The sequence below is a fragment of the Abrus precatorius genome, unplaced genomic scaffold (assembly GCF_003935025.1).
Source record: "Abrus precatorius isolate BTA unplaced genomic scaffold, Abrus_2018 Scaffold3, whole genome shotgun sequence".
NCBI lineage: Eukaryota > Viridiplantae > Streptophyta > Magnoliopsida > Fabales > Fabaceae > Abrus > Abrus precatorius.
In genome coordinates this window covers 33,056,997-33,069,190 of record NW_020874373.1, presented here as the reverse complement: position 1 = coordinate 33,069,190, position 12,194 = coordinate 33,056,997, and the positions used below count along the sequence as shown (strand labels likewise).

Here is a 12,194-nt window from a genome sequence, read left to right as displayed (position 1 = left end):
TATTCACTAATGAAACATTATCATTTTTGCGGCTGCTGTTTATAATAAGAGTGATGTGGCATATCCCAAAAGTGAAATTTCTCTGTGCTTTTAATTAAAGGATTACACCAAGATCTGACCAAGAAATCTTGAATGGTGCCACACAAGTGTGGTTGCAAAAACAGACAACAAAGATGATACTAATATGCCGACCGAAGAAAATCATAGCCGGCAAAACAAAAAGAAAAAAAAAATACACTTTCATAAGGCATTTTTATTTAAATAATACTTTTTTAAAAACAATTTCTTAAAATAGGTATATTTTAAAACTAATCCTCTGTCGGGTGCTTTTTTTTGCCAACTTAACAACAATATCGTACATACATAAACGATAATAAATTTTTATTATTATTTTAATAGAGTATCGTTTCAATATTACCGATACTAAACCAAAAAGTAACATTTGTCAAAATCGCATGAATATCAGACAAAAAAAACGATAATATATTTTTATTATTATTTTAATATATTATCGTCGTTCAGCGTTCGATACTTACATTTTTTTAATTAATTTTAATCTTATCATCATAAATTAACCGATACTTATTTTTTTATTATTATTTTAAAATTCTATCGCCTCAAAATTTTTTATACTCATATTTTTTATATGATTGATGTTCATGGTGTTGATGAGGAGCTGCATCCATTGTCGTTACAAAATCGCAAGCCTAATTTGTGATTCCTCTAGCCTGTTGGACTGTACATATGCTGAGGTTGTCAATTTGAAGATTACCCCTGCTCTGATGCGTGCACAATCGAATCAATTTAAAGGATCTACGTTGGAATTTAAAACTGAACAAGCTTGATGGTTCCACCAAAAGTTATGCTTACTTCCAGGCAATGTTATTTTTATTTTTATATGGTTTCAAATATCAGTTTAATAAAAACATTATATATAAGTTTATATTTTGTGTTCTTAAACACGTTAGAAAAACCGTTAAAATATTTTAGATTTGTTGATGGGTTTCAGAATCCACATCTCCTCGTATTGTCCAATATTTTCCCAGCATTTTGCCCCAATATTAATAAACTTTTCTAATGGTTAGCTATATGGTCATTAACTTATTTACTTGATAATTTTCATCCGGCTATTCCATTACAGGATACAGTATTTGACACAATGGATGCAGCTTCTCGTCAACACCATGAACATCAATCATATAAAAAATATGAGTATCGAAAATTTTGAGGCGATAGAATTTTAAAATAATAAAAAAAAATGAGTATCAGTTAATTTGTGACGATAAGATTAAAATTGATTAAAAAAAATGTGAGTATCGAACGCTGGACGACGATAATGTATTAAAATAATAATAAAAATGTATTATCGTTTTATTTTGTCCGATACTCATGCGATTTTAACAAGTGTCAATTTTTAATTTAGTATCGGTAATATTAGAACGATACTCTATTAAAATAATAATAAAAATTTACTATCGTTTATGCATGTGCGATACTGCTGCTGAGTTGGCAAAAAAAAGCACCAGACAGGGAATTAGTTTTAAAATATACCTATTTTAAGAAATTGTTTTTAAAAAAGCATTATTTAAATAAAAAAGTCCTTTCATAAGTTCTTCAAACGATTGATAAACCAAAAAAAATCTATTAACAGGGTTACCTCGTTAATATTTTCATAAAGTCTCATTCTTAATTTAATAATTTTATCTTTTTATAACTTTAATTAATAATTAAAAATATTAAAAAATATATATTTCTCTCATTACTTTTATTGTGGATTTCTTTAGGGCTTCACTACTTTTGATATTTGTTAGTGAAGCCTGTCACATGAATCCCATCCAAATGTTCATTGCCCAATAGATTTAATACATTTTTTATTATTAGTTAAAATTTATTAAAAAATTATTTTTTATTTTTAATTTGATTTTTTATATTTTTATAATTTTTAATAAATTTTAGTTAATAATAAAAAGTATGTTAAAAAATTGTATTATTAGATCTAATTTAAAAGTGTTCATAGGTTTAGTTTTAGAAAAGCAGACAACAGAAGAAAATGATATTTGCGGTCGAAGAATGTCTAAGAAGGCCAAAATGAAATATTTATATTAATAGTAATTAGACCAGAAATTGTTTTACAATTTTCCCTTTTTTTTTCTCAAGGGTAAAGATATTTGTAGGAGTACAATATTAATTCATCTTTAAACATAATAATAATATACGCAAATAAAGTATAGGTATAGAGAACTTTGAAAAACTTAATATCTTAAATTTACATTATTTGTTTTGAGAATAAAAAACTTGATTTGCAGGTTAAAATAAATTATTAATCGTATACATATGTAGTTATTAAGTTAAAATAATAGATAATAAAATATTTTAAAAATTCTAAACCTTTAAGATCAATTCCTGAAGTTCAAAAACCAACCCAATTGCCTGTTTAAGATCCAAGTCTAAAATTGTTAGAAATTATTTTCACATTCTCTTACACCGTTACATTATTTTTTATTATTTTAAATAATTTAATTAACTTATTGTTCTAATTTAATAATTTTGAAAACTTTTTAAAATACATCTGTACTTTATATTTTATTATTTATCTTTATTTAGCAAAACAAAGGAAACAATAAAAATGATAGAGTCTCGCTAAAATTCAAAAAAATAGAGTCTGTCTTCCAAACAATTAGTGAAGTCTCCTAATAGCTTATAAAGATGTAGCCTTTGTAATGTTAAAGGTTGTTTTTATTATTATTATTATTATTATTAGGGAAGAGTGAAAATTTATTGCTTGAGTATACTGAAATATGTATCAAAATTTTATAATTTGAAAAAAAATGCATGAGTTACTGTGTAAATGATCAAAAATATATAATCTCAAACCACAGAAAATTTTCTATGAAAAGGATAAAAAAAATTGCTATGTTAATTTTATGCATCTAACATTATATACATAGTTGAGAAACTTGTACCGAATTTATTCTCAAAAGTTAGATTATGAAAAAAATTACCATAACTTTTATAAAAAGTATTCTAACTCTATTTCTAGCTAATGTGAGATATTTTAACACATTCCTTTCACCTTTAAAATTAGATATTTAGTGTGTAAAATTTACAGTTTAACTATTCAATTTGAATGTTATACTGTCACATATGTCTATTTGTAAACATGAGGAGATATATAAAATATCACACATTAGTTAAAAATAGAATTAAAATATTTCTCATAAAAGTTAGAATAATCTTTATTTTATGAGCTAACTTTGGATCATCTAAGTGCTTAATAACACCATTATTTTATTATAGATTATTATAAGTGTCTCATCAAATTATACAATTTAAATAAAGTTTAAATAAAAAAATTCTCTTAAACAAATTTATCGTATTTTTAATTAGAGGCTATTACGTTTAAAACTTGGTTACACAATAGTTACTTGCCTCAAGTGTTCATAAAACAAGTGACACTAAGTTTGTTTTAATCTCAACTCAACTTAATTTTTTATATTATTTATTTTAATTTAAATTGATCAATATGTGATAATATATGAGATGAAGCTGAATTGATTTAATTTGTAGACTTAATATATTGATATTGACAGTATGCAGAATCATATTATATTATTAAAAATGGAAAATTAAAATACATTTTACAGTATACTTTTTTAAAAACAAATCGTATAAATGTAATATATTATATTATATAAAGTATAATTTATTAAGATAAAAAATTTATAAAAAAAAAGATACAAAGTCAATTTAAGATTACCCAAAATATAATTTAAACTCGTCACAATTAAGTTAGGAGGAATTGATGAAATGGAAGGGGATATGAACACCCTTTTACTAACATATTTATTGGGGTGAGGGATTTTGATTTGTGCAGCAGCTTTCCATAACAAGAGTGATGATACAATATTACATACCTACGAGACGTCATTCAAGTTGACGTAAGATTTTAGTCGCACAATAAGAGAAAAAATATATACTATTTAGTGTACTTAAAATATTAATTATTCAAAAATGAAAACAAAAAGCATTTTATCTTCAGAAAAAAATTCATAAATATCAAAGATTATGTTTTTTCTAATTAGTTCTTCTAATATATTTGTTAATTAAAACTCTTAAAAAAATTGTATTGATTGTCTTGATAATTAAAAATAGAAAATGTTAACAGATAGTAAGTTATAAAGTAATATTTTGTCAATGGATATTAATTAAACGCAGATTAAGAAATAAAAAAATTAGTTAGTTACCATTTTAAAGAACTCGTTAGGAAATTAAACATGATAAATATTAAACCAGAATTCTTTTTATTCTTAATTAAATAATTTTATTTAATATCTATTATTGTCATTCATAACTTAGTGTCATTTAAATCATCCTTCAATAAAAAAAAATATTAATGTATCAGAAGATTAAAAAAATCTCAATATTCTAAAAAATATTTAAATGAAAAGTAAATTCCCGTATATAATAATTTTTATATTAACAATTAGACAAATATTTACATTAAAATACTTTATACTAAATCATTGTTCTCAGAACATTTTACAACCTTCGTTGCCCTATTAACCTTCAAAAGGATTATCACAGTCATCCAAGCCTCATTGACGAAGCCCCAAGGTTTGAAAGATTGCTTGAACAGTTACATTTCTGTTTGTTTTAAATATTTATCAAATTAATTTCAAATTATGAAATGTAATTAAAATGTGTATCTAATCTATTCTTAATCATAAATTTAATATTAAAATGTGTTTCAATCTTTTGTCTACAATTTGCATCATGATATACAAAATTGATTTTGGTAAAAAACCAAAGGGGCTCTAAAATTCAGATTCCCCCAGCCTAATGCAAAGTATTAATAAATATGTTCAAAAGTGCGCTCACATCGACCCAAAAAGAAAAGTGAGCCGACCAACCATGAAACCAACTTATTAAGTGACCAAAAAAGCCAACTTATTTATAACTTGAAGAGTTGACCAAAAAATCCAAAATGGTAAAATACTTTTTTAAAAATTTCCCAAAAAGACCAGGCTAATGATTGAAAAAAACTCAACTGAACTAAATTGAACCAGTTGAATTTAAGAAAGCGTTAAAAATGAATTCCCACAATATAAGTAAAGCCTAGTCTGAATGAGCTTTGAACAAGTCATTATAAGAAAAAATATACATATAAAAAATAAGTAAATTTTTTTTCATATTTTAAAAAATTATTCCCTAAAACTATAAATTAAATTAGCTAAAATAATATAAAAACATAAGATCTTTATTTTTCAATTTAATTTTTACTCTCAAAATCTTGTTGAGAAATTTATCATAATTGACCCAATGCCCAAAGCATTTTGGACATAGTTACAATCTCAGGTCCAAATCCCTCAACAAGAAAAAATCTCTCCCTATATAATGAATTTGATGGAGCCGACTTGTAAAAGTAAACATAACATCATATCGGAGACAAACTATTGCAACATATGCAAAGCTGTGAAGCCAATATATCTATAGGTCCGCCAACCATGATTATAAGGCTGCAGCAGATGATCTCTGTGTCTTCAATCCAAAAAGATTCTCAAATAACTTCGGAGCCATAGGAGGAACGTTGGCGGGTAGAGGAGCCATAAAATTCACTATCTTTTCATGAACATTATACCTTCATCAAAAAATTATTCAGTTAATAAATGACTGCATATATATATATATATATATATGACAATGGTAGCGGGGAAAAATAGTACTGATCTTTCAATACCTTATCTTGCGACTTTTTGAGGCTCGGCGATCAACAACTTTTCGTTTCTTTGTTTGCATTCTCTTCAAAGAATAAAATGCTTTCTCTGTAAAAGAAAACGGCAGAAAATGAGAGAATGAACTTGCACTCTTAAAAAAATATCAGTTAAATCTTTATTTCAGGGAGGTAACTGACAATTATGTCGTGGGGAAAAAGCAACACATATTCGGATTCCAACCCCAGAAAATTTTGAGCTGATTGTTTTGGGAGTGGTAACACAGGGAAAACCAGATAATTGCACTAGAAATATTATTATAAAAACATTAATAACCCAAATAGAAAGTGTTTACCAGATGATGAGGGATCAACTGTCTCAAAAAATTCTTTTAATAATTGCTGATAAAATTCAGAGTCGTCCAGTAGTTCAGGATCACCATTAGTTCGTGTCTCCTGCAAAGTCAAATTCAAAATTAAGTCATGCAGTAGTACCTATTTGAATACTAAGAATCAAATTGACAACATATACCACCAACAAAAGATTGCCTACTTAGACACACTTTCAAGCGTGCCTCAAAATTGAAACCTTTCATCCTCTTCCTAGCTTCCATAAATACCACAAAATACATCTGATCCAAGCAAACTTAAAAGCATGCTACGTTTAAAAAAAAAAGCATGTGGACAGTAACGGCAATTAAACCCAACCTCACATACTTTGATATGGATGAACCATGGTAGAAAGCAAAAGACAAAAATAAGGCAAGGCAAGGTCTCAGCCAAATTACAATGTCCGGTGCGAAGGAACCTCATAAAGTAGTTGGCAAAATGAAATTTCTTGACATCCTCATAAATAAGTCTTTATGCAATAGTCTAATTTCTTTACACCATTTTTATCACTGCATGTGTACCATAAAAATTGAAATTTTGAAAAGGGAACAATTCAAGACCGAAGGGTAAGCAACACGCTAAACCCCACAAAATGATATTGCCTTCTGAACACCAGCACATAAGTAATAACAACTAAACACTCAGAAATTAGCTGTGTATAAGGCTTACCACTTCTTGATAGTTGTCACCAACCTCTGAAACCTGGAGCCATGCCAGACAATGACAAAAGTAAATAAATCAGCTTTTAACATAAGATACTGCTTATAGTTATGCCCGCTTCAGCCTACTATGGAATCTGCAGCACGTTTTAAAACAATTTAAGATTAAGAGAAAGACTTACAGATCCAAATATACTAACAGCTGATCTTCTCAGCTGCATCTGCTTGATCATCCTACTGGGATCCCTCATATAAGCAGCAACTTGATTGCTAATATCCTGTGATGGGGCAACAAAATCAGTAGTAAAATAACCTGCCTATCACATAATAGAATCCCAAGTCCAGTTAAAGAACCTGACCTGATTAAAAGCATGCAATTTTCCCTTAATGGCAGCAGCACCAGTTGTCACTTGTGTCATCCTCTGCCATTTGTTGATTGACTTGTCTCTGAATGATGCTAAACTGCAAGATGCAATCATGAATAGCATCACATGCATTTACAAATATGACAACATAGTTAAGATAGAAATGCAGATGAAGTAAAAAAATGTATAATTTGAGAAGTTTCAAGCATTATTAAAAGAAGAGACTCATGAAATAAAAGCTAGAAGTCTCAATGCTGCAGCATCTTGACAAAATGAATGCAATGCAGAATAATAGTGCAGTTAGAAGATCATAAAAAACCTCTTGTGCATCTGAGAAATCTGTGACCACTCTTGATCAAGATCGCCATCCAAATGCTTAGAAACTTCTAAATCTTTTGATGACCTTTCCAAACCTTTAAGAAGAGGGGTGAAAAAGCTTGTTACATTGAAACATTACTCAAAGTTCAAGCAATATGCCAATATTAAAAGTCATGTTAGAATATTATAAAATCTCCAATATGAATCATGCTTTTCTTAAGATTGTCTTAGAGATGACAAAGGCAAGTGTGGAGAGTTTTGAACCAGGTGGGCCAACAGTAAATAGGGAAATGGAAAATAGACACAATTTATCACGGTTTGACCTACAATCAACTATAGGCCTACATGATCCTCTACCCCCCAAAAAATATTATTATACCAATCTTTAAGGCTTTGAGAAAACTTTGTCAAGTGTCCGTGTGTCACAAGAATAATAGCATGATAATTTTTTTAATTGTTCAACTTAGAAACCATTAACACCCAAAAGAAAAAAGAACGGAATGAAATTGACTTGAAATTGTAATACATCTAAATTCAATTAACTCTTAAAATGAGAAGATAACAAGTGGTGGACTCTTATTGTTTGTTTGGACATTTCTCTATTTGCTTTCCACCATAGAAACAATTTGCGCTTAGGCAGGAAAATAGCACACCAAATGGAAAACCCCCTTCCTAATTGTAAAGTATACAGTGTAGATTAAGTGGATAGTCAGAAAACTATTCCACCCATATATTTCTCCTTCCCTAGCAAAACCTTATTTTTCAACTTCAGACAGAATCGTGCCCCGCTTCCAACTTTTTCTTCTCTCAATTCTTCCAACTATTTTCAGCTTGATGTCTATTCTTGCTTGACAAACTTGTTCACCTTCATTAACCAAGCTGCTATATGGAACTTGGTGACATCTCATGAAAGTCTTCCAAATGTGAAAGTTGTTAATTTGCTATATGATTGAACTACATAATACTAAAGTGTGGTCCATATAAAAGGTACTTCAGAAAAGGAGAAAACAAGATAAATCCCTTGAACCAAATCCATATTCCTAAAGCAACTACAATGCTAGCTTACCATTTCTTGCAGGGATTGTGCAATTCTATGTAACCCCCAATAATTACTCCAAAGATATGCCACAAGCATCACAATAAACAAGGTATCAACCGAGTACAAAAAGATAACAAGACAGATAAATCAATGAATGAACAAGAAAGGGAAACAAGAAAAATAAAGAAACTAGTTACCATCAGTGGCCTGAGTAATTGATGGATTCTTGGCAAACATAGCCTGGAACAAAGGAAATAGATCAGTGAATAATGAAATTGGAGGTCAAATATATTACTATATATATATATAACAACATAATTATTGTATGACAAGAGTTGAAGAAATATAGAAATGGAACTGCATCCAACAACAAACAAGCCTTGTCCATTAATAAATGGATATGATACAACATGAAAAATATTTCTCATTCTTTACTTTTTTTTTTACTTAAATTTCCTTGCAAAAATCGCACCTCTTGCAGTTCCAATATAGAATCTAAAGTCTCTTTGGATGAAATCATCAGATCTGAATATGCTTCTCTAACTGTCTCATCTGATTCACAGAACAAAGACTTGACTGATTCCTGCAGGCAATTTACCATGTTTTGCTATTGACATTCAGACATGATAAAATACATTCATCCAAATCACATTAAAACTGAGGAAGGAAAATACCTGGGGTAACCTATTTGAACTTGAGAATGACTTCTGAAGTAAGAATCTAAGCTCAAGAATTTTGTACCAGAGGGCCTTCAGGTAAAACAAATTATGATGATGGTATTACAAACTCATAACACAAAACAGAACCACTAAAATGATACGGAAGTAAAGGTGATAAGTATAATTGACAACATCAATATATGAATTGAGAGCTAATAAACATTTTTCAACTTACTACAGTAAAAAGCAAATGGGGAGACAGACAATTAAATAAATGGAAAAAATCACTAAACACAATTCTTGTACCACAGTGAAATAATAAAATCATACCTTCTGGTTCTTCACAGCTTGACCCTTAAGAAGATCTTCTTCCTTATGATGTTTCAAGTTCTTCAAAGTATCTCTGAAGGTAGAAAAATTTAAATTTGAGATATTTCAGAATCCACAGAATCTTATAGACTAAAAAAAGGGAAATATTATAATAGATTCACCATAACTCAAGTCATTCATAGAAAGAACTAATAATAACGGTCAGTAGGACAACTCATGAACCATCAGGTTGATAGCTGACTAGAATTCTCACATTAATATATTACTTAGCACCAAAGCTACTGCAACATTCCACATTAATGTATCTGGGAAAGCAATATCTTGCAGATATTTTGCAATGCTTATGAACAAATGTGAGAACTGAGTAAAAAAGGAAGGTGTCATTGGTAAATAATACAAGATATAGAAGACAAAAATGTTAATAATGAAAGAGCATCCTAGTCTGCCAATTGTCATAGATTAGGAAGATAAATATTAATACAATCATATCTGCATATCTGAAAACCTTAGCAAACAATCATTGTATCATGATCTGTCTGTTATTCCAAGAGTATGATTCTTTAGTTTGCCTAATACTAACAACAAATAAACAGATTAAAATATGCAGTGAAAACATATCTATAATGTTAATCTGAGACAACCTTTATTCACATTTTAAGATCTATACACCAATCAAGCAGACGTTTTTCTTTATTACATTTGATACAGCAATCTATATTTGATCTTTGATGCAAAATTAAAATTATGCTCAACACAAAGAACAATAGTAAAACAAATGCATTAAACCAAAAACAAAGACTTCACTGAAACAAGTCCAAGATAGTGACATATTTCCAAAATTTGGAAACAGCAATATAATACAAATTAATGCTCAAATTCCAATATAAACTAAATGTATATCAAATGTTAGAAGGAATCTTACAGCTCCTGGTGATGAAGATCCCTATACTCTTTCTCAAGCTGTTCCATCTCATCATTTTTCCATTCACTATGTTCTCCTGTCCCATCTTCTTCCTCATCCGTTACCTTTTCTCCATCTTCTTCCTCTTCCTCCTCCTCACTATCATTATAATCATCCTCCACCTACATCGGGAAAATTAATCACAATTCACTAGGAAATCACTAAGGACATACAAGATATATGAAATCTTAAATTTTGCAGCAATGCATACCTCTTCGTACTCCATATTATTGTAATCGTCAGAATCACTGTCAATTTTTCCTCTTTTTTTAGATTTCTTGGCGGATAACTCCATTTTCATTCCTAAATAAAAAATAAAATAAAAAAATATATCACATTGCATATCTATTTAAAAAGTAGTAATTAGCTAACCACTGTTACAGGTGCCAATGAAGAATAAAAAAGTAAATTTGTCCATTTGATTGTGCACCTAAATTAGCACCAAACCAATACTATACAATCATTAATAAAAAAAAAGCAAGAAACTATGCATAACCTCAAATATAGTAATCAAAATGCTATATTCTACTTACAAACTGCGAAAGGATTTTACAGAAGAAGCCACGCCGCGAAGAACGTCGTCCACGAGCTGACGGCTGCGACTGGGAGTTCACTTTGAGATTGTCTGAGGGAACAGGGAAGTTGGGGCTGAGGAAGTCTAAGGTTTAGTCAGGGAGCTCAGATGCAAAAGTTAGAAGATGGGAACACTGAATAAGGTTCGATTTGGGTTGACAGATAATCAATTCATATGCGGAGATATTTGGGTTATTTGGATGCGATTTGGGAATTAGGGTTTCTGTCGTGAACCTTGAGTAGTTTTGATTAGGGTTTCGTGACAGTAGTGCGTCAGGGTTATTTCAGGGGACGGCAACGAGAGAAAAACAACAAACGCTATTTGATTTTTAAAAAAATATTTTTAAAATTCTTTTAGACAATGTCACTGAAATTTTAAATATTTAATATCACTGAAATTCACTTTGATATAATTATATTTATTATAATTTAAACTCAAAACTACATATTTAATAATAAAAATTAAAAAAACTTAATATATATATTTGTTCGTATAATTAATATTTATTTATAAATTAATTTTTTATTTTTAAAAATTTAATTTTTTTAATCTTTATATAAATACGGTTAATTAATTAGATGGCTTTTGTCACATTAGTAAATTCAGGAGAAATTATATTTAAATAAAAACAGAGAAAAGAGATATATAAATTAATTAAAAAAATAGATTTTCAAGTTCTTAGATTTAAAAAATAAAAATGTTTTTGACTTAGTTAATAACATAGAAAAATGAGGAAAAAAAAACAAAAATTAGTATAAAAGGTAATAAAATGTTAGAATAAAAACTAAATAAAATATTTAATTTATAAAAATATGCTAATTATAAAGATTAAATGTGTAATTTAATTAAATATAATTTAAAATAAATAAATAAATAAATAACATTGAATTTTATTGAGAAAAAAATTATATCAAAACTCAATGTAATTTTTAACATACACTTTATTAGTAATTAATAAAAAAATTATTTATTTTTATTTTTATTTTTATTTTTATATTACTTTTTAGATAAATGAATAAAGTATTGATAATGTAACATATTTTATGTTTATGTTTAATATTTTTTATTTATTAATAAATACTTTTTATATGTTTTATTTTTATAATTTTTACCATTTTCTACTTATTTAAATAAATTAGGCCTATTACAAATAAATACTTTAATTTTAAATTTTCAATTATTCTCACAT

General features: G+C 28.2%; 1 protein-coding gene across 1 annotated transcript; it reads right to left on the bottom strand.

The window, feature by feature from the left end:
* Positions 1–5,243: 5,243 nt before the first annotated feature.
* Positions 5,244–11,269, bottom strand: LOC113861964 (putative uncharacterized protein DDB_G0270496). Its single transcript, XM_027495094.1, has 14 exons — positions 10,965–11,269; positions 10,643–10,734; positions 10,393–10,553; positions 9,471–9,543; positions 9,156–9,230; positions 8,954–9,064; positions 8,679–8,721; positions 7,444–7,537; positions 7,119–7,221; positions 6,942–7,037; positions 6,770–6,802; positions 6,067–6,166; positions 5,738–5,822; positions 5,244–5,638 (listed from the first exon to the last, which is right to left on the bottom strand). The coding sequence occupies exons 2-14, from the start codon at positions 10,730–10,732 to the stop codon at positions 5,509–5,511; spliced, it is 1,194 nt and encodes a 397-aa protein (XP_027350895.1). The 5' UTR covers positions 10,733–10,734; positions 10,965–11,269; the 3' UTR covers positions 5,244–5,508.
* Positions 11,270–12,194: the final 925 nt, after the last annotated feature.

Bases quoted from the DNA above. Each gene is read 5' to 3' on its own strand.
- LOC113861964 (XM_027495094.1), bottom strand. From the start codon at position 10,732: ATGAAAATGGAGTTATCCGCCAAGAAATCTAAAAAAAGAGGAAAAATT. The intron at 9,231-9,470 runs GTATGATTTTAT...TTTTACCTGAAG, and splicing joins AAGCTGTGAAGAACCAGAAG to GCCCTCTGGTACAAAATTCT. The intron at 5,639-5,737 runs GTATTGAAAGAT...TTTTTGATGAAG, and splicing joins TCAAAAAGTCGCAAGATAAG to GTATAATGTTCATGAAAAGA.